The sequence below is a fragment of the Callospermophilus lateralis genome, unplaced genomic scaffold (assembly GCF_048772815.1).
Source record: "Callospermophilus lateralis isolate mCalLat2 unplaced genomic scaffold, mCalLat2.hap1 Scaffold_130, whole genome shotgun sequence".
Lineage (NCBI taxonomy): Eukaryota > Metazoa > Chordata > Mammalia > Rodentia > Sciuridae > Callospermophilus > Callospermophilus lateralis.
The window spans coordinates 1,197,544-1,222,063 of NW_027512473.1; the positions used below are offsets into that span (position 1 = coordinate 1,197,544).

Below are 24,520 nucleotides of genomic sequence, written 5' to 3' on the forward strand. Positions count from 1 at the left end.
AATTAAAATTAAACAATAGAAATGAATTTAATCTATTCTAGGAAGTTTTCAAATCAATTTATGTATAATATTGAAAAGTGTCACATCATATCCCAACAGATTGTTTTGTGCTAATCTACCATATTATTTCAACAAGAATGCTGGTTTTCATAAAACACTGCTCCATTTAAATAGTAATGCAGATACTGCTATGGAGTTCTCTCAAAGACTATAGGTTCTAAATGCTTAGTTATAGAACAGGTGGCCTTCATAGATATAATTGCTTTACTTAAGTTAAAAAGCTGTAACTATTACATCAGTTACACATCCACATTTTTACATAATGCCATATTAGTAACTGTTGTATTCCTTTCATATGTAATTCTGCAATCTGTATACAGGGTAAAAATGGGAGTTCATAACCCACTTGAATCTAAAGTATGAAATATGATATGTCAAGAGCTATGTAATGTTTTGAACAACCAATAAAAAAATAAAAAAAAAAACTTAAAGTAATGAAAAATAAGGTCAAGATTAATCCAAAGGCAGGAAAGGACAGATACAAAGAAATGATAATCACAATAAAGTGTATATAAGTTAAAATCTGTTTATTAAGGATGATGATTGAAAAAAAAGCTGTATCTAGAAAGAAAAATGACTTTGTCACTGTATTGGTTCTTAATATTATTAAATATTTATTAACATTCAACAGTACACTTAGAACTGTTTAATTAACCTACTTTCAGAAGACTCTTAATGGAGACATGGAGAGTACACACATTTATGTTTATGAACTTCTTAAATATAGCTAGGATTCAGATTCCATAACTTAAGTCTGTGTTCATTTGCTAATTTTTACAGAATTATAAAAAACAAGAAAATTTTCCCTTAGCCTCTTATAATCAGCTTCTTAAAGTAAAAACAGATACATTGTTCTAGACAATGATGGTATCCAGAATGATCAAAAAAAGTATAATCTACTTATATTACAACATGGTCATTTTCTTTAACTTTTTATTTCTTTTAATTAGTTATACATGACAGTAGTTTGCATTTATGTACTTTTATATATCATACATAGACGGGATATAATTTTTCATTTTTCTGAGTGTACATGTTACAGAATCGTATTGGTCATACAGTCACATACATACATACAGTAATAATGTCTGTATCATTCTATTATCTTTCCTATCCCCACATCCCCTCTCTTCCCCTTCCATCACTTTCCTCTACCTAATCCAGGGTAATGCTATTCTTCCCTAGTGCTCCCCAATTTATTGTGAATTAGTATCTGCATATTAGAGAAAACATTCAGTCTTGGTTTTGTTGGATTGGCTTATTTCACTTAGCATGATATTCTCCAACTCCAATCATTTACTGGCAAATGCCACAATTTTATTCTTCTTTAAAGCTGAGTAATATTCCATTGAGTATATATGCCACATTTTCTTTATCCATTCACCTATTGAGGGACACCTAGGTTGGTTCAATAGTATAGATGTTGTGAATTGAGCTGCTATAAATATTGATGTGGTTGTGTCACTTTAGTATGCTGGTTTTAACTCCTTTGGGTATAAATCAAGGAGTGGGATAGCTTGGTCAAATTGTAGTTCCATTCCCAATTTTCTCCATACTGCATTCCATAGTGGTTGCACCAATTTGCAGTCCTATCATCAATGTATGAGTGAAACATTTTCACCACATCCTTGGCAACATTTATTGATGCGTGAATTCTTGATGATGGCCATTTGGACAGGAGTGAGATGAAAATTTAGAGTACTTTTTATTTGCATTTCTCTAATTGCTAGAGATGTTCAACACTTTTTCATATATTTGTTGATCAATTGTATTTATTCTTCTGTGAAGTGTCTGTTCAGTTCCTTAGCCTATTTATTGATTGGGTTATTTGATTTTTTGGTGCTAAGTTTTTTGAGTTCTTTATATATCCTAGAGATTAATGCTTTATTGGAGGTGCATGTGGTGAAGTTTTTCTCCAAATATGTAGGCTTTCTCCTCACATTTTTAATTGTTACCTTTGATGAGAAAAATCTTTTTAATTTGAACATACCCATTTATTAATTCTTGATTTTACTTCTTGCACTTTAGAAGTCTCATTAAGGAAGTCAGATCCTAGGTCAACATGGTGAAGATTTGCCTGTTTTTTATTCTATTAGGCACAGGGTCTCTGTTCTGCTGCCTTAATCTTTGATCCACTTTGAGTTGATTTTTATGCATGGTGAGAGATAGAGTTTTAATTTTATTTTGCTATGTATGGATTTCCAGTTTTGCCTGTACCATTTGTTGAATAGGCTATCTTTTCTCCAATGAATGTTTCTGGAACCTTGGTCTGGTATGACATAATCATATTTATGTGGGTTTGTCTCTGGGTCCTCTATTGTGTTCCATTGGTCTATAAGTCTATATTGCTGCCAATACCATGCCATTTTTATTACTATAGCTCTGTAGTATAGTTTAAAATCTGGTATTGTAATGCTTCTGCTTCACTTTTCTTACTAAGGATTGCTTTAGCTATTTTTGGTCTCTTATTTTTTCAAATGAATTTCATGATTGCTTTTTCTATTTCTATGAAGAATACCATTTGTTTTTGATTGGAGATCGGAATTGCATTAAATATGTGCAATGCTTTTGGTAGTATGGCCATTTTGAAAATATTAATTCTGTCTATCCAGGATCATGGGAGACCTTACCATCTTTTGAAGTTTTCTTCAATTTCTTTATTCAGTGTTCTGTAGTTTTCATTGTAGAGGTCTTTCACCTCTTTTGTTAGATTGATTATCAGGCTTGTATGTTTCTGAGGCTATTTTGGGTGGAGTAGTTTTCCTAATTTCTCTTTCAGTAGATTCATTGCTGATGTATAGGAACGTGTTTGATTTATGGGTGTTGATTTTATATCCTGCTACTTTGGTGAATTCATTTATTAGTTCTAGAAGTTTTCTTGTGGAATTTTTTTGGTCTTCTAGATATAGAATGTCATCATCAAATAGTGATAGTTTTGAGTTCTTCTTTACCTATTCATATCTCTTTAATTTCTTTCTTTTGTCCAATTGCTCTGGCTAGGGTTGCTGATGTTGAAGATAATTGGTGAGAGAGGACATCCTTGTGTTGTTCCTGTTTTTAGCAGGAATGCTTTCATGTTTTCTCCATTTAGAATGATGCTTGCCTTGGGTTTAGCATATATAGCTTTTACAATATTGAGGTATGTTCCTACTATCCCTAGTTTTTCTTGTGTTTTGAAGATGAAGATATGCTGTATTTTGACAAATGTCTTTTCTGCATCTATTGAGATGATCATATTATTCTTGTTTTCATGTATTACATTTATTGATTTCCAATTATTGAATCAACCCTGAATCCTTGGAATGAATCTCACTTGAGTGTGGTGCACTATCTTTTTAATATATTTAATATGTTTTAATATGTTTTGTATGAAATTTGTCAGAATTTTATTAACAATTTTTGCATCTGTGTTTTTCAGCGATATTGATCTGAAATTTTCTTTTCTTGATGTGCCTTTGTCTGGTTTTGGTATCAGGATGATATTAGCTCATAAAATGTGTTTGGAAGGGTTCCCTACTTTATAATTACATGGAATACTTTCAGGAGTATTGGTGTTAATTCTTCTTTGAAAGTCTTGTAGAATTCAGCTGAGAATCCATCTGGTCCTGGGCTTTTCTTGGTTGGTAGGCTTTTGAGGCATTTTCCATTTCATTACTTGAAACTCCCTCTATTTAAATCATGTAAGACCTTCTCATTCAGTTTGGGTAGGTCATATGTTTTTAGAAATTTGTCTATGTCTTCAATATTTTCTATTTTATTAGTGTATAAATTTTCAAAATAGTTTTTAATTATCTTCTGTATTTCAGATGTGTCCATTGTGATATTTCCTTCTTCATTTGTATTTTAGTAATTTGAGTCTTCTCTTTTTCTCTTTATTGGCATGGCCAGGGTTTTATCTATTTTATCTATTTTTACAAAGAACCAACTTTTTGTTTTGTTAATTTTTTCATTTTTTTGTTTCAATTTCATTAATTACAGCTCCAATTTTAATTATTTCCTGTCTTCTGCTTTTGGTGTTTATTCATTATTTTTAGGGCTTTGAGATGTAGTGTTAGATCATTTATTCATTGACTCATTATTCTTTTAATGAATGCACTCAATGCAATAAACTTTCCTCTTAGTATTGCCTTCATAGTGTCCCAGAGAATTTAATATGTTGTGTCAGTATTCTCATTTACTTCTAAAATTATTTTATTTCATTCTTGATTTCTTCTACTATTCATTCATCATTCAATTGTGTATTATTTAGTCTCTGTCACAGTAGCTTCTATTTTTAATTTTATCATTGATTTCTAGTTTCATTCCATCTCTTATTTTTAATTTAATAAGAATTGCTTTGTGGTAAGATATATTCTGTTTAAGAGAAGGAGTCATGTGCTACTGAGAAGAAAGTGTATTTGCTTGTTAATGGATGAAATTTTCTATATATCTGTTAAATCTAAATTATTAATTTTATTATTTAGTTCTATAATTTATTTATATAGATTTTGTTTGGAAAATCTGTCAGTAGTGAGAGAGGTGTGTTAAAGTCACCTAGTATTATTGTATTGTGTTCTATTTGACTCTTGAAATTGATAGGGGTTTGTCTGATGCTCATAGATGCTTCATTGTTTGTGGCATAAATATTTATAATTTTTATGTCCTGCTTATATATACTTCCATTCAGAAGTATTAAGTGTCCTTGTTTGCCTCTTCTGATTAACTTTGGTTTGAAGTCTTCTTTATCTGAAATGAGAACAGAAATCCCTGCTTGTTTATGCAATTCATATGTATGATAAGTTTTTTTCCATCTTTTCACCTTCAGCCTGTGGATGTCTTTGCCCATGAGGTGAGTCTCTTGAAGACAGCATATTTTTGGGCCTTTCTTTTTAATCCAATATGCCAGTCTGTTTTTTTTAATTGATGAATTTAGGCCATTAACATTCAAGGTTATTATTGAGATATGATTAGTATTTCCTGTCATTTTGACTTATTTCTGATTTTTGATTTGTCTTAGTTTCTTATTTGGTTGAATGTTACTTTACTGTAGATCTTCCCTTTGTTGGCTTTTACTTATTTTTTTTTGCTACTTCATCCTCATGGAATATTTTTTTAAAAAATGCTGTGTAGTGTAGGCGTTCTAGTTGTGAAATCTTTTAATTTTTGTTTATCATGAAATGTTTTAATTTCATATTAAAATCTGAAATTTAATTTTGCTGGATATAAAGTTCTATTGGCATTCGTTTTTTTTTTTTTTTCCAGAGCTTGGAATATGTTATTCTAGGACTTCCTAGCTTTGAGGGTCTGGGCTGAGAAATCTGTTGAAATCCAAATTGGTTTGTCCTCATACATAACTTAGTTTTTTCCTCTCATAGCCTTTAAGATTTTATCTTTATTCTCTGTGTTAGTCATTCTCATTATAATATGTCTTGGTATGGGTCTGCTGGAATTTTGTGCTTTTGAGGTCCTGTAAGATACTGGTATTTGATTTTCCATTTTATTCTTTAGGTTTGGGAAATTTTCTGCTATTATATCATTGAAAAGATTTCGCATTTATTTGGTTTGTATCTCTGCTCCTTCATCTATTCTGGTAACTTGTTAATTTGGTCTTTTCATGTTATCCCATAATTCTTGGATGTTCTATTCATGGTTTCTTATCAACTTCTCCACATGTTAAAATCTACTTTCAAGGTTATATATTTTGTCTTCATTGTCTGAGATTCTGTCTTCCAAGTGGTTTAATCTATTGGTGATGATTTTTATTGAATTTAAAATTTGATTTACTGATTCGTTTTTTTTCAAGGATTTCTGCTTATTGTATTGTATGTTTCATGATCTCTAACTTTTTATTGAAGTGCCCTTTCACTTCCTGTATTTTTTCTTTGATTTCACTCTTTATACTATCCTTTACTTCACATATCAGTTTACCTATATACAATCTGAAGTTACACTATGTTATTAGTGGCTTCTATTGTTGAAGAATCTCAGTTGGTTTGGGGTGCTTTATTCTCTTGTTTTTTTGTTTGTTTTTTAAAATATTGTTAGTGTGTTTTTCCATCTAAAAATATGAATCTAAGGCAGAATAAATTCTATCCTGTAGACCTATAGTATTCCTGAAGGTTTCTAGTGCTTTGCCTTTACTGGTAAGACCAATATCAACAGCACCCAATGAACACAATATATTGCCTTAAACCTAATAGCTCCCACTAAGGTATTTCCTGTTTTCTTGCATTGAACCAAAATGATGAGTTCAATAACTATCTGTAATATAAATATAATGTTTGTTAAAATGATTTACAATTTCAAATGGTGGATGGGAGAACTGAGGCAGTGTAGTATGCAATATTTTCGAGGGAGGAAATTAGAAGCTAGAAGTAAAAATTCACAGGAGGAGTGGAAGAGTAGCCAACAAATATTGGCTGTTGATTGGAGAAAAGTTGAAAATAAAATCCAAGTAAATAGACAAGAGAGAGGAAAAATAGAAACAAAGAGAAAAACTTAAATATATAAGAATAAAACAAAAATGCAAAAAAACTAATTATATATCATTGTCCTCCACACACTGATGCATTAAAAGCATCCTGTTCCAAATATGGTAGAGTGATCAAAAAAATAAATAGTGAATCAAAAAAATAAAATAAAACAAGTCTTGCTGGAAAGTCAGACTGTCTCTGTCAGTGTTCAACAGTTTCACAGCCCTGTATCTGACATCTCTTGTGATCACCAAACCCAGGTTAGCCCTGGCAAACCCAGTCTCTATCCAACGGATCTGTGCTTCAGATACCTCAGGATCAGCCTTGCTGTAGTCCCACAATCTCAATGATGTTCCAACTTGCAGAGAGACCACAAGGGATACACTCACATAAAGAAGCAACCCTGAGATTCAGCAGAAAGAGAATGGCAACCAACACTCTCAGTAGGAAGACTCCAGGCTCCTCCAAACCTGCAGGCAACCCCACAGGAGACCTGCAGGTCCCAGCTGTAGTCCCCAGACAGAGGCCCTTATGGTGGTAAACCTACCCACACCTAGTCCCTGGCTGGTGTCCCAAAATGGATGCAGCCACATAAAACCAAACCTAGAGTCTCTCTGAAAGAAGTCCTCTAGGCTGTGGTAGCAGCAGTAGTGGCAGTGGTCCTTGGCCCCAGAGTCAGCATTAGCTGTGGCTTCAAAGTCAGCTGCAACTGCAGCTGTGAGGGCAGCTTCACTAGGGATCAGCAGCAGGGTTGGCTTCAGTTACATCTAGGGCAACGGTTTCTTCTGTGGCAGCAGCACCCAGAAAGAAGGCCTCCAGGTGATCTAAAGCTGGCAACAGCAGTATCAGAGGCAATGGCAGCAGTGGTGCAGGTGGTGGTTGATTGACAAGAGATTTCCTTTCAATGGCAGGAATCGAGGAGATTTCCTTTCAATGGCAGCAATCAAGGAGATTAGTGTGTTGGAATTCTCAACCAAGGTAACCAAAGCTGTGCCCAAAGAAGAGACCTCTGGGCATAACAGCAGCATCTGCCCATCATTTTCATTAATACATTGAATCACCAACTGTAGGAACATCATGAGACTCTGAGATATATTCATTAGCTTTGCCAGCAAAGAGCTTGTGTCCTAGATGAGACTTTTTAAGTGAGACTCAATGGGCATAATTGGACCTTAGGTGTTTTCTTTGACAATATAAGGTTTATACCAATGTGTCAATGATGAGGACACATATACACCATTCAGAAGTTAAGTTATAAAGCTATATATTTAGCTAGAAAAAAATAGACCTTATAAACTTCAAATAAAAGCCACTATCCTAAGTAGCTGCAAATGACTCTGAACTCTTTTGTAGAACTTTTCTATCATTTTTTTCATATTAAATTTATAGTGTTCTTTAAAGTGTTTGATTAAAATGATGTCTCTAAATTATTTGTTTTGATTGAGGAAAACATCCCTTGAAGGGAAGTTTTTAATGATAAGGTCACATATTTATAGAGAAAGTATTATTTTTTGTAGGGTTAAGAGTGAGGAAAAGAAACCCTTGTTCTATGCAAAAAAAAAAAACTCTTATAATTGAACTATTTCTCATACTTAACTGGTAAATATTCTCTTCCTTTATTTAAAAATTTCTCTTTGAATTTTTAGGGTCAAATATTTCTACTCTTATTATTAAAATTAGTTAAATACAGACTGACCAAAGACTAGACATAAGTTTTGTATGCTTCATATTTTCCTCCACTATTAAAGAAGTAGGAATTAATCTTCAGTACCATCATATGCCAAGGGATGACTCAGAACTCTCCAAGACTTCTCTAGTTCTTGCTGTAATGAATCATGTGTGATACCATTTGGCTTCCACATGACATAGAATCATTTTGTATTAATTTTTACTCTCTTATCTTCTCAACAGATGTCATTATGTTCAGAGAGGCTATGCAGTGTCCAATAGCAAGCATTGAGATGAAATCATGTGCTTAATTTGTGATGATGTTTATGATTGTTGTAGTGGTGGTGGAAATAATTATCATTTGTAACATAATTGTGAACATCTAATGCTATCTACCATTGATCTGAGAACTCCTAGATAATTAGGCATTGCTCTTTTCACTCCAGGCTTATTATCTCATTTATTTGTCCACACAGTCCTATGAAGGAACTAATATGACAGTTCTCTAATTTTAGATGAGTAAACTTTGACAAGGTTGAAAGAACCCACATTAAAGACCTTCATGCCAGCCCAATTCACTTACAAAGTATATACTCCAATTTATTCATATACTATTTATAGATATAATATATAATGCAATATGTAACATATATGTGTGCATTATATCCAGGTGTATGTATCTGGATGCATACTTGTATGTGTATATATTATATGTGTAAAAGTTGTCAGAAATGAAATGGAAGCAGTTTTGTCAACCCCTACCCCCACAAAAAGGAAATAAAACATAAAGGTGGGAGGTTATATAGGTGGGCATCTCATGCACATATTCCTAATAAGCATTATCATCACAAGACTCTGACCTAAACCAAATCATGATCTTGTCCAAAGTGCACAGCAATGTTTTACACATGAAAAATAATTCTGCGAGAACAACTGTCCAACCATGAGCCATTTCATCTTGTATTGGCATTCTTATTGTTCTTGGTTCATGCATCAACAGGTCATTGTTTCATAATAATTTTTTCTAATCCTTCTTATTTTGCTTTTAAAATCTTTCCATTGAATAGCTCGTGATTTCCTTCATCATCCTGCAATTTACAAAATTTATACTGTCTGTCATTTGTCCTTATCAGAATCCTTATTCACTTTACAAATTGTTTTGGCTTACTTCAGTGACTCAATTATCCATTGCACAATGTTAGAAAGAAAATCAGGGTCTTAAAATCATATAAAAGTGCATATTCATATAAACTGACTAGAGGAGTCAAACCAGATTAAAAGGTTATTTGGAAGTTCCCTTATGTTTTTATAGCTGTTGGGATTTGAATTTACTTAATCTTCAATTTGGTATGAAAAAAGAATTTGAAATATAAGGAATAGTGTTTTCTTAAGTTTAATGAGTTCTACTACATGTGTTATAAATAATTAGATATTTCAAGCTGCTTAGAGGGAAGCTCAATAATTCAAAACAATCTATTTTCTTCTCCCTTCTCCCCAACAGGTGCAAAAACTCCTTCTACATATAAATCATGGAGTTCCTGTGATGGTCCGAATATTAGTTGTTCTTTCAAATTAGTATGGTAAAGCTCTAACCTTTAGTGTGATTATACTAGGAGACAGAAAAATCTCTCAGAAAGCAATTAAGGTTATACACTGTTATACCTGTGGAACCCTGATATAATAGGATCAGTGTGCTTAAAAGAAGACATATCACATATCTTTTTCAAAGAAGACACAAAGAAGGTGAGAAAACAATGAGAGGACAGTGGTCTATAAGTCACAAAAAGAGGTTCCACCAGAAACATCCATGCTTGGTAACATGATCTCATACTTCCAAACTCCAGACCAATGAAAAACAAATTTCAGTTGCTGAAGCCACTGATCTTTATCATTTTGTTATGGCATAGTTCTGAAATACGATGTTCCCTTATATTTTCAAATTAATAAAATATTTTCATGTAATAAAATATTTTTTACTGAACATTATGGGGGCAATGTAATACACAGGATTACATTTAAATAGTGTCTTTAGGCATTTCAGGAATAGCTTCCAGCCTTGATTCCATTTGGCCTCATTGCAGCATTCAGGGGATACTGGCATCACCTCCAGGTTATGAGAGTTAGTTCTGAAGACTTAGAGAAGCTCCTGCACTTATGACTGGGGTTATGTACTGATAACATCACCACAAACTGAAAATATTATGCCAAAAACATATTTAAAACATCTAAGCTACTGAACATCCTACCTTAGCAGCACAGTACATGAGAGAGAACCATTTGCTTCCCTTCATGATAGTGAGGGAACTGCACCTGGTGCTGCTGTTCAGCCATGAAAGATAATCATGTCCCCTTTCACAAACTGAGGAAAAGAGCAGCATTCCAAATTAAAGTATGGGTTCTAATGAATGAATGTTGCTGTCACCCCATAGTAAAGTAAAAAAAAAAAAAATTCGTAAGCTGAATTATTGTAAGACAGAATCTATATATACTTATTTCTAAGTCTTTGACTTTTAAAAAAATTGTTTATCAAATCTTCTCTATCTCAAATATGCAAAGTTAAATAAGACTCACTTGTTCCCCCAAAGCCTTACAGTGGTAATGATGATTTTATTTCCAGATTTAGAATGAGATTAGAGAAGCTCAAAATGGTTAACTTATTTAAATATTATTTTTATTATTATTGTTATATTAGTTTTTTTTTCTGTGCTAGAGATCAACCTCAGGTCATGCAACCTAGGACAGAATGCTACCACTGAGCCACATCCCCAGCCCACCAATTTTTAATGGTTTTAACAAATCACCTATGATACATAATCATCTCTTCCTAAAAACAAAACAAAAACATTATCCTGGAACTAATTGTAACTAATTTGTATCATAAGATCCTGCTAAGCTCTTTTGTACCTTAACCTCTTGATTTTTACTAAAGTATGTATGTCATAAAAGAACAAGAAGCAGATCTAGTCTTCAAGACTGGCATAGATATTATCTATTAATGGCTGTGAAACAGAATGCTTAGAAATTTCAATTAGATGATAGTTTATTATCGTACAATCTAAAGAAATAGTTTCTAACAATATTTGTTACCTTTGAAATATTCTCACTTAAATAAGAAGGAAGTAGATATTTGCTTTTACTAAACATTGGCAAATATTAAGCAACTTGATTAATTCTAATAATCTATGAGAATAATTTTACTTAAGAATATCTATCTAGAGTGACAAAATTATTGTAAAACTTTTAAGGAGGTCATTAAATTCTTAATCTATGTTAGACATAGAAGTAAAATATAATTTCAATATACAACATTGATTGGAAAATTCTATTCTGCTGCAGTCTCTGGCTGGGCACAAATCACCAGTCTCCACACAGCTTGTAGATTCAAACAGCAATTCTTTATTCCCGAACTCACACCGGCCGTCTACAAACACGTTCTGGGAAATCCACCTTCTCTGCCCAAATCCACTTCTCCCAAATCCACTCTCCACCCAAATCCACTCTGCATGGGCTTCTGTCTCCCAAAATATACTGTCTGACCCTAAGAACTCAAGAGGAACTCAGCAGCAGGATACGCCCTATTCTAAAGGGGAACACCCTAATCTCCTATTATGCTAAACTGCCCTATTCTAAAGGGGGAACACCCTAAACACGGATCCTGCCCTGGTCCTTGAGCAAGGTCACCTTTCAGAAGTCCTTCCACTAGACAGCATGGGAGTAAGCTGGCAAGGAATTTGTCATACCTACTTGGCTGATGGCTCCCAGCACTATTCCATGAATGACAATACTTTAGCCATGGCATTATATGACACCTCATTTTGTTGTTGTACTATAATTAGGTTAGCTGTACTATTGGGAAAGTTAAGGTTTAATTACACAGGCTCTAGGTATGCTTTATAAATAAACAATCATTTATGGGTGCATTTAATGCACTATTGATTCCCAAGCTCATTGTGGACCCAGTGTCAAATTCTGACTTTAGGCAGGTGAAGGAGCTTTTCTTCAAGGATACAATCTAAATTTACTGAATGGCTTAACATTTTCTTATTTTGTGCAAAACTATTTTACAAAGTTTGAAAGATAATGATTTAGATTAAACTATTTTAATGGATTCTGGAAATGGAATTTTTTTTTTCATCTTTGGAGGATGTCTCTGGAAGTACCTGCCTCTAGAGAAATTAGATCCTATTCTCTGCCTGATTCATTTAGCGTGCAATTCTCACAAAACAAACAGCACTGCCCGTCACCAGAGGCTTTATATTTGAAGAAGAAACCACTTTGGTCTTAAAGCCTATGGATTTTTTTTTTTATCATCTTCTCAGTGTGCTTAGGTAAACAACATCTAACTATTCGCTCTGTGCCTTAGAAGGACTGTAAAGAAATGCTTCAGCTCTCTGTAACTCGTCTTAACTTTTAAAGAAATAAGGATTCCACAGTACAGCTGACTCCAAGCAGCCCCTGTTCTCCACCTCCTCTATATTTTCTGAGCTGTTGTCAGTTGTCTCTTCTGAAACACCTAGTTCTTTTATACATACCATTAAGTGGTCATTTATGTTATCAGCTTGCCAAGAGCCATAGAGAGAAGTCACGTGTTGTCATTAAAAGTTGCACAGGCAGGATTTGAGATTTTTGCAACTACAGCAGTCCAGTAATTCTTAATGTCTCTCCTGATCTACTTGTCACCCCCTATTCCACCCCCATTTGCAAAAGGGAATTCACAGTTTATTCAATCTCCAAAACCAATTTAACTTTGGGGTTGAAAAATAGATGCTGAATGGCTCTCAGACACTTGAACGGGCATATTTGCTGTTTAGTTATGTGAAAACTTAGCAAAAAATCTAAAAAAATCATCAGGTATTAGAAGTGTATGTTCAGATATCTTGAAAAATATTCCACATCCTTTCTTTGGTATGAGTGAGAAGAATATTAAAAAGCTAAAACATTATTAAAAACAACTACCTACATTAACATAGGTAATGGAATCGATCCAATGGATTTTTATGACTTATACTCAGGGAATTTTCACTAAAATTATATTTTAAAATGTATTAAAAGTATATTAATCCTGAATATAACTGGATTTCTCTCTGTATTTCTTTTTGGTTCTGAGGATTGAACCCAGGGGTGCTGTACCACTGTGCTATATCCTCAAACCTTTGTTTTTTATTTTGATACAGGGTCTCTCTAAGTCACCAAGGCTGGCTTCCCAAGTTAAGTATTTTCATTTTTAACGTTTCTCCCGCTAGTCCATACCATTCAGGCATCTACTAATGTGAGAAGGTATCAACTAGGTAGGGAAAAGATGCATTATCCTAAGGGAAAAAATGAGAAAGAAGTTATGTAGCCACAGCATTGCCTTCATTTTAAAAGACTTTTTAAATATTACCACAAAGTATAGAAAGTGAGAAAGCAAAGACATAAGAACAAGAAGTAAAAAATGAGATGCAAGAATCTCCTGATTAAATCTCTCTACAGTGACATGTGTTTAAGACAATAAAGTAAAGGTGCTTATGGAGTTAGAAAGTCTATGCCATTGATTATGAACTAACTGTTTTACTCAGCTCTGAATTTCTACATTGAAATCCTAACCTTCCATGTGAGGCCATGCTAGCTTTTCAAGGTACTTAGGTCATAAGGTGGGACCTCCAGAAAGGGGATTAGTGACCTTGCAAGATGAGACTTGACTGTTCTCTCCCTGCTGTCTGACCTGTGAGGGTATAGCAAGGAGTTGGCATAAGTGAATAAGGTCATTTTGTTCATTTCAGCTTCAACACAAACATCTTCAGAGTTTACACAGTGTTGTATATTCTTTCTTTAGGCCCAAGTCAAGCAAATTGAAACTTTATTTTTTTTAGTATTCACACCATATGGGATACTGGATGAGCCTGCCCATTTTTGAAATTTACTTTATGCACTTTAATAAAGTCATGTTTCTTGTCTTGATGAAAATCAGATTTTCTTTTAGAAATCACAACACTGGCATTTTGCTCACATCAGGCATCTTCTTTCTTTATCACAGCAACATTAGTTTGACAAGTGTGGTTGTTCCTTGTCTCCCAAGGCTGAGTCATTTCAGCTTACTGTGATTTCAGACCCAGTGAGGACTTTCCACATGTATCCATAAGAAATACATCCATTATTCTTTCTACTCTTGCTCAAGTCTAGGAGATAGATCATATACCTCTTCTTATCCTCTGCTCCCCTCTGGCAACCTCAGTGTTTTAGAAACTCATAGAGTTCTCTGTAATAGCAACAGCTTAGAGACTGGCAAGAGATGTTCACTTCTGCTCTGTTCTTCACAGGCCGATCTTGGGACAAATGGAAATTTATATGTTGTATTAAAAATATTTTCAAATATCAGGTTTTAAAGGTTAAAAAACACTACAGGGCTATTTAAAGGTGGAAAATAATTTCATATATCATCATAAAAACTAAAAGCATTGTTACAGCTACTGGGAAGGCTAAAGTAGGAGGATCATAAGTTTGAACCCAGCTTGGGAACAGAGATCCTGTATCAAAATAGAAAAATTAAGAAAGGGTCAGAGATGTAGTTCAGTGAAAAGTTGGGTTCATTCCATGGGTTCATTTCTCAAACTATCAAAGACAAGAAAATAAAGCAAAAGAAAACTGTTATTTTATTTTCTTGTATAAATAAAAAGGTATAGAAACATACAATGTAATTCTTGGGCAGTCTATACACTAGAGAGTATATAAAAATGGCATATATTTTGACATATATTGGAAACAACATTGCAAAAAGCAACTTGTTCAGAAAATAGTCTAAGGAATTTATTATTACATATTCTGATCTCTCCAAGTGTTTTAGATGTGATTTATTATATAATCTTGTCTTATATAATATTTCATTTGAAACCACATATTAATACTCATTTATGTTATTAACACCCATTTATTAATGACAGTCTTAGAAATTTAAGTGACTGGGTTTGAGGATCAACAGCCAAAAAGTTGTAGACATTAAATTAAAAGTGAGGAAAAAGTTTTGCTCTTATTCACTCACGTATCTTTCTCCATGCCTTGAACCAATATCAGGCTTTTTCCTAATGGAGCACACTTATAAGAATAAATGAAATGAATTGACTTTCCTTTCAGAATTTAGCTTCTTTCAGAATTTGTTAAATGTATGTGCCACGTGATGTGCCTGGAAATGATACATACGGAAAGATTAAAACCCACATCATTAGGATCGTGCTTTGTCTACTTCCGTTGTTTCTTCATCTAGAACTGGGATCGACGTGCTAGTCAGACATCTTTCATCTGTTCTCTTATTGATATTTGTCAGCTTCTCTGTGTAGTAATCTACTTACTCTGTGCCTACATGGATCACTGTTTAATTATAGAATGCCTTCTTTGTACTACTTTATTTTTCAATTCTCTCCCATCTAGAAGATTTAGTAATTTCTGCAATATAGGCAAAGATGTTGATTTGTAATCTCGCAGGCTTAATCTCATGTCATCAAAACTCTAGTATTAAATACTTTCCCTCTTTTATCTCATTATTATACTGTTTATTAAATTATAAATGTAGATGTGATGCTAAAATTGAAAGCTATTTGAATTTATTAGAAACCAAAAATGTCTTCTTTCATTGTACATAAGTATCTAAAATGTTTTAGAGAAGTTAACTTTAAACAATATGTCACTAAAGGACCATGTCTAGCTGATCTTTCACACCAATTCACTGTTATATAAAGCTGTACTTTCAAGGTCATAACTTTTGTCACCAAGCTTTCTTGTAAGACTCTAAGAAGATGATGTAAACACATTTAGTTGCATTCTCTGGTAGTGGCAAACATAAGAAATAGACACCAGAGTATGTAACGCTGCTCCAAGAGTGAGTTATGATATGACCTTGGGCAAGATACTTAAATTTTTAAGCTCAGTTCTCTTAAATAGAAATCACAAAATTTGTCTTAAACCGATACTGTGGGATTTCCACTCTGTCAATAATAGAGTGCCACCCATAACACAAGTCTAACTCAGCATCTAAATGAAATAATGAATGAATGAGTTAATAAATAAGTAAACTAAACAAAAGACCATTTTTAGGTGTTGGACAGAGCAGTATTCAATTTTCTCTGAGAAAGAGAAGTCACTAAGATCATTCTACCACTTTGCTTAGAGAGAATTTCTAGATTTTGATGAACAAAAATGATGCTGAAGCCAAGCACAAATGTTTTGAGAATTAAGAAGGTAGAGATTAGAGTTCTTGGACACTTAGATGGCTGCAATTTAAGGTTCTGAAGAAGACAGTTTTACAAAAAAGAAGGTCTAGAAATTTGCACAAGTTATTCTTAAGTTTTTGACCATGAAATATGTGGTGAATTTGCAGTGTTTATTAGTTTGAAAAAGAAAAATTACCTAACACTAGACTCTTGATAGACCCCATGAAAGCCTTGTGCAATCATTAGGGTGACTTTCCTGAATGATCTTCTTGGATTACCCTAATTAATATAAAAGTAAATATCTAAAAGATAAAGCTGACACAGTATCAAATTATCTATCTTATCATTACCTCCACCCCAAAAAAGTTAATAAAACTCAATAAATTTTCTTGAAAGATAGATAATACAATTCAGTGTCAACTATGGAGTATTAATAATGTCCAGCAAACAGTGAAAGTTTCCTAAGCATACTAAGATAAGAAGACTGTGAAAGATAACCAAAGAAAAAGTAGTCAACACAAAGGCAACCAGAGATACCAAGCTGTTGAAATTAGTATCAAAGAATTTAAAATAAATTATTCAAATTAAATAACAGAGGAATACTGAAAAGTTAAAATGAGTTTCAGTGACATCAAATTTTCTAAGGCCTAGCAGAGATAAAAGAGACTATACAAAGATGTAAATTGCTAAATACAAAAACTAAAAAGATAAATGTAAAAAGTGTATATGAAAAAATACTAAAAAAAATCATGAATGTGGGGAATAATAAAATTATAATTGTTTCTCTTTGGAAACTATGTGTATTATAGATATTGAAAAACTTTCAAAATTCAATTTTTACATTTCATAAATATTGATAATATCTTTCTGAAATGGGGGAAATAAAAATATTTGAGATAAATCAGCACTGAAAAAAATTCAACATCTGGAGACATGTATCACAAAATATGCTTAAATACATCATGAAGGCCAAGGAAAATTCATAGCAAATTGAAACTTCATCTGACATAAATTTTTAAAGATAGCAGAAAAGTGAATATAGGTAAATATAAAGAATATTTTCATCTGTACATTTTTAAAAATGAATGTCCATTTATACAAAATAACAGTGATTTAAAAGTCTATGGTATAATTAATAGCAACTTGTATGATGAACAGTGAAGTCATGAGACGGGGCTAAAACGAGACATGATATGATAAGATTTATATTTTACCTGGTGTTTTATGATATTGATCAATGAACAGAATAAGAAGCAAGTTGTTTTCTCTACTGCAATTATTAAAAATGAGTTCAACTTAATAAATCCAAAAAAAGGAAAATGGAATAGGTAGGTTATTCAATCCAATTAAAAAGAGGAGAAAAATTAGAAAACTATCTATATTTTACTTGTGAGATACCATTGTATCCTAATCAGAACTGAGATTTATATGTATTGTATTGCAAAGAGTGAGATTTTGTAAGAATGCAAATTGGATGATGTAAAGTGAAATTTTATTTCATAGAACTTACTATCATTATTATTTAAAAGTCAAGTGTGTAACCAAGTATTTTTTCATAAGAATCTAATTAAACTGTTTTCCTTAATTACTAAGATTAGAAAACTTTGAGTGCATTTATGGCTAGACTGTTTGTTTTATAGCCATTATCTCAGCAATGATAGCAGCTATTACATATTTAACTATATTGTTATTAACTGGCATTGTATTAGATAAATTATAATTTGATTGAAGATAACTATAGGTTAAGAAAATAAGCCTTATTTATTACATTGTTTCTGGAGAAATAATATTCTGAGTAGTAAAAAACCAAGTAATAAATAATTAAATATGAGAATTAATTTCATTTCATGAGGATTAATTACCTTATGTGAACTGTATAAATCATTTAAGCTTCTTTGCTAAAAACAACATGTGTTTTGAAAAAGTCTCTGATTACCTTCCATGAATAACAAGTAGGAGCAATTTTAGTCAGATTGCTTGGTACCTAGAGGAGTGTTAATGTTGCCCATCTTCGCTATAGGTACTCTGTTCGAGGTCAAATTGTGGCCATGCATCTGCTGTGGCCATATGTCATCTCAGTAGCATGCCATCAAGTGAAATTTGTAATATAACAAACTCAGATTCTTAAAACGATCACAGTAGATGCCATAATACACAAGATGTTCCCCTACATGACCTTTCAGTCCAAATAGGGGAAATGATTCCATATTTCAGCTAATATTATTTTGAATTCTGCCATGAAGCTGGAAACATTGTTTGCTTTTTAGAATCTCCCACTGGTTCCAAGAAAGTAAACATAAGATTAAACATCAGAAAAAAAAATAATCCCCATGAGGAAATATTTTTGAGCACAAGAAAAAAAATCTGTAAATCTTACTTAGTTTGCCTGAACTTAAATCTCTCACTCTCAGAAACACTCAGTGATTAGATTTTTTTCTGCTTTGAAGTAGCCATGTAGTCTAGCTACCTTACTTTCCATAAAATATAGACATTCTAGATTTAGTAAGATATTTCCAATACCTTAAAATTTGTTGTAGTTTTATATCATACTTAAGCTGTTATGTCCATCTTTCACTACTGTGGATCACTTTATTTGCTTTTTAACCACAATGACATCTCAATTTTTCAATAAATTAAGATACATGATGCCAGGCACGGTGGTGCACACCTGTAATTCCAGTGGCTCAGGAGGCTGAGACAGGAGGATTGTGATTTCAAAGCTAGCCTCAGCAAAAAGTAAGGAGCTAAGCAATTCCGTGAGATCCTATCTCTAAATAAAATACAAGACAGGACTGGGGATGTGGCTCAATGGTCCAGTGTCCCTGAGTTCAATCCCTGGTACCCCCCCAAAAAAAAAAAATAAAAAAGATTCACGATGTCCAGTACATAAAAATCTTCAGCATTAAAACACATAGTATGTAATTTTAAAATAAATACAAGTAATTATTGTTGACATTCAAATACTCAAATGACAATGTGGCCTAGAACAGGAGTAGTGAAATTTAAATGTGAGAATATCAGCACAACGACAAAAGCAATCAGGGTCAAAATAGAAAAAAATATAGTAAATATTAAACAGTAGTATTTTATATGTGGAAATGTACATAAAAATTATGTATCTAGATATGACATGACATCCAATGTATCTCTGATTTTTAAGAGTTAAATCTTTCCTAGTCACCTACATGAAGGGTGGTTAGTAATGTTTCTTTCTTTCTTTTTTTTTTTTTTTAACTGGGAAATAGGAGACTAGGATTTTTTGTTTGTTTTTTTGTTTGTTTTTTAGTTGTAGATAGACACAATATACTTATTTTATTTAATTTTATGTGATGCTGAGGATTGAACCCAGTGCCTTACACATGCTAGGCAAGCACTCTGCCACTGAACCCCAGCCCCTATTAAATTTTGGGGAAAAAAATCTGTGGGAGAATTCTAAGATTCCTCAAGCTTCCTGTCTCCTGGTATATACAGATAGATAGATCTCTCTGTATCTATTTCACATGTATGTACATTCATGTCTTTTCCTCTTGAGTGTAGGTGAATCTGTAATATGATGGGCTGTCATTTCTATGCTTCGATTACCAAAAATTTACTTTGGGTTGATCAAAGGGGAGATTGTCATGGGTGGACTTGTTTTAGTGAGATGAATGTTTAAAAAGAAGTGAAGCCTCAGAAAGACCTTCCTATGTTGGCCTTGAGGAAGTGAACTTAGGCTGTGGAAAAGGCCACCAGGAACAAAAACAGTGGGTGGCATCTTGGAGTTGAGGACTTCTTTTCTTGTTACTACAAGAAAATAAGTTCTGTCAGAAGCCAATTTAGTGATAGAGAAACAACCCCAGGCCTAAAATGAGATTTCATATCTCTGTATGAAGACTCTCAGCATAGAAAGACCCTCAGCAAAGGCCCTTCCTTAACCACATCCAGATTCCTGACCCAATGAAATTATAAGTAATGAATACGTACACTAGGAAGTTTGTAGTAAATTGTTACACAGAAATAGAAAGCTATTACATTGTCATATTGAGCTTGTAGTTACTCTCTCCAAAGAACTAAAATTACTGAAAATGTTAGGAAGCATACATATCCAAGTCCATAATATGAAGGAAACTTTAACTGGCTTTCGTTCTTTTTTCAAACATGAAAACCTATAAGTCCTGCTTATGTAATATTATTATGTCTAAAATTTTTGTTATTCATAGAAAAACAATACCCAGTTGAAATAATTTCTCTCAAGAATGAAATTCAAAAAATAAAGTTATATTTCATGCCTGCTCTACTTAATTCATGTATTGCTTTTTCAGATGCATGATATGTTAAGGTCTTTAAAGAAGATAATGTTTTTTAAAGTTAGCAACTTCTTTGTTTTGTTTACTCTATTTGACATTGTATTTCATCTTCCAATTTCTCCTTCAGGTTACCTTATCTGCATGTCTTTAAATCACCCTGTTTAATTTTACTATGTGACCATATTCTCAGTTTGCTTGGTTGTTTACAAAATTGTCAAAGTTAGTTCATCAAAGGAATAATGAATACTACATATTACATTTGTTATTTTGATTTTCAATAAATAGGTGAATTGCATCTACATCTTATTACTAATTTCACTTTGAAATGATACAGATCATTTTCCCAATAATTATTCTCTCTTTATATCAACAACAACCAGTCTCTTACAAGAATATCAAGTATCAAGTAGACAGTGGCTTATGTCCGTAATTCCAGGGACTCAGGAGGCTGAGGCAAGAGGAACCATGTTCAAATCCAGCCTCAGCAACTTAGTGAGGCCCTAAGCAATTCAGAAAGACCCTGAAGACTATCTCTAAATCAAACATAAATTAGGACTAGGGATGAATCTTAGTGGTTAAGCTCCCCTAGGCTCATCCCCACTATTAAAAAAAAAGAAGAAGAACATCTACTAATGGCTCTTTGGGTTTTTATATATTAACAAGCACACTCTGTGCCACATAGACAAAAAATATATTTCTATAAAACATAAAATTAAACAACGTGAGTTAAAAGAATATAGAAAGCAAATATAGTCCCTTTGTTAGGCAGAATAATGCACTGAGCTGTCCTAACGATATTCATATCCTAAAGATATTCATGTCCCAATCCCAAAAAACCTGTTAATGTGTTATGTTACATGATGAAAGGAAATTAAGGTTGCAGATGGAATTAAGATTGCTAAATAGTTGAGTTTTACATAAGGAGATTACTACAGATTATCTAAGGGGAGGGAACAATGTTATCACTTAAAAGTGGGAGAAAAGTTCAGAGGAGGAATTCAGAAGGTACACTGGAGGATTCAAGCTGCCCTTTTGAAATGGAGGAAGGGCCCCAGGAGCAAAGACTTCAGGGAAGCCTCTGGAGGCTGGAAAATACAAAGAAACAGATTCTCCATAGAGCTTCCAAAACAAAGCACAGTCAAACTTATCTCTTGATTTTAGTCCAGCGAGACCTGTTTCATGTTTCTGATCCACAGAACTGTGAGATACTGAATTTGTTTGCTGTTGTTTTGAGGCACTACATTGTGTACAGTGATTTGTTATGATAATAACCCAAAGCAAATACAGTCATCAACTTCTGGAGAGTACCTTATCATTGATTCATAGTCCAAGCAGAGTGGTTGCAAAATGAACAGATATGACCACAGACACATTCAGTTTTCTCCCAGTGTATTCTCCCAAGGAGGAAGAGTTCATGGGGTGCCACTGGAGAAACTTAGAAGATGCCTATGCGCCCACCAGTAAGATGGTGTATGGCAACAGATGACAGATTCACAAAAGTAACTTTCTTTGGAGAAAAAAAAATATTACCTTAATAGATTGCACAAATATATTTTGTATACATACGTTAGTGGTTTTCCCAATAATTTTTGTATTTTATTCCAATGATGATAAAAACATATTGCTTATATTCCACTTAACAGCTTAGAGATAGAACACCTAGATCTACTGTTCATATTGCTTCAGGGAACAAAAAAGTTTAAAAGTTATGCACACACACTCGTACACACAAATTCTTTGGCATTTGATAAATGACTATAAAGACAAGCCTTTGATTTGGTTTTGGAAATATAAGACTGTAGTCACTTATGAATTTGCCATAATAAATTGAAATATGCTTTTTTCCTCTTTATCTGTTTGTGAGAACATTCTTGCTTTGCTTGTCAACATTTGAAGAGGAATGAAAAAATTACTTTATAAGGTATGAAGGAGCAGGAAATTCCTCCCTAATGTTGTCATGTTATCATTCTGGCCACCTGGCCAGAAGAGACACAAGACAGAACATTGTAGCTTATTATTTAAAGCTGAACTTTCAGTTCTTCGTGAGAAGGCTAAGAATCTAAAGGTAATACTTTAACACAAGCTGTATTAAAGTACTGTGACTTGGCTCCCTGTTTCATTAATAGTGAACTCTTTTCATTTCAAATTCCCTTTTCTATTAAAGCAGTAATTTGTGTCAAATTTAAATTTATAGAGAGAATTGTGACACATTTGTAGATTGGTTATTCTCAAAAATATGAGTATTGAAAGGTATTGTTTTATTTCAGGGTGACAATGTAGTGAAGTCAAGTCATGTCCTAATATATAGCAAAAATAGATATAAAAAGCAGATGTACATGTAAACATTTAAAAAAAATTATTTTAAATCATTCATCTCTGAGATAAAGCACTAATTTTGAGTAATTATTTTTATTTCTTCCTTTTCCTCTTTCTTCTTTTATAAATAAATCCTATTAACCAATTCTGTTAAATGCAAAACTCATACCATCAAATGGACTATTTTACATTAGAAAGTGGCATATAATATGGATTGGTAAAACAAATTTAAAATTCTTGCTATATCAGAGGACACAAGCAAGAGTTGATGTTTATACTTACTAAGAGCAAGACACTATTCCAAATATTTTACCTCCATAAACTCATTTTGTTGGCACAAAAAGTAGGAACATTATTACTTGCATTTTACACAAGGTTAAGTAATTTGCCTAGAAACACACATTGGATCTAATAGAAAGAATAATCAGGGCCAGAGTTGTGGCTCAGTAGTTGAGTGCTTGCCTAGCACACATGAGGCACTGGGTTTGATCCTCAGTACCATATAAAAATAAGAATAAATAAAATAAAGGTATTGTGTCCATATACAACTTAAAATATTGTAGTAATATTTTTTCTCTGTCCATTCAAAAGTTAGATTAACATTAATTTAGGTTCTTTGGTTGCAAATAACAGAATAACTTCAAGAAATAAGACCCTCAACAGATTAAATAAGGAATGTAAGAGTAGGTTCTCATGGAAAATAATGACAGGAAGCCTGGGGTTTGAACCACGCAATAAAAACATCTAGAATCACATATCCATCATTTTACTCCAATCTTGCTCTTCTTGATCTTCTTTGTAAACTAGTCTTATCTGTTTTGCATTCTTCCCAGTTGATAGCAGACACAACAGAGCTCTCATGGCCCACTATGTTTTTTTTTATGTCCAGATCATGTAGGCATCCTCCAAATTATGCATTTTAATACTGGAGTATTAGATTGGTTTGATTAAGTCTAATTAACCACCTATATCAAAATAGTGCCACTGTTTGCAACTTGGTTTTCAAATAAAAGAAGTGGAACGAGTGACTAGGAAACACAATTTTTGGTATCATGTGACAGCATCAGTGAGAGGCTGATTATCTCCTGTTATGTAAACTATGTGACTAAAGAAATGAATATCAAAACTAAAATGAGAAGTTATTTCTTGATTCCAAACTGTCTGCCTCCTAAAAAGAATTAAGCACAGGGCAACTTAAAATGTAAGAAAATAATTATTTCAAAATGGCATAATTATGTGATTGATAAATATTTTTATTATTAATTTGAAATTAGCATCACTAAGTGTGAAACAACAGTCCTCTCATTGTAATCTGTGATTCTATGTTCATTTTTATATAAAAATTCTTAATTGTTTAAGTAGCTATATTCCAGTGTTTCATGTATATAATTAAAAACAAAATAAAACAAAAGGTTAAGTTTGAGCAGGTCAGCTATGCAACCTGCTTTTAACACATTTCCAGATAAGATGCTTTTGGAAAGAAGCTTATTAATTATATGATAACTAAATTTTGCAAAAACAAGCAAACATAAATCTTATGAAAATTGGTTGATTC

General features: G+C 32.9%; 1 protein-coding gene across 1 annotated transcript in view; it reads right to left on the reverse strand.

The window, feature by feature from the left end:
* Nucleotides 1-7,244: 7,244 nt before the first annotated feature.
* LOC143389982 (cadherin-10-like) overlaps nucleotides 7,245-24,520 on the reverse strand; it is a 95,431-nt gene continuing 78,155 nt past the window's right edge. The window contains 2 exon segments of the mRNA XM_077108072.1: nucleotides 7,245-7,439; nucleotides 10,427-10,539. Of these exon segments, the coding sequence (XP_076964187.1) occupies nucleotides 7,245-7,439; nucleotides 10,427-10,539 (308 nt within the window).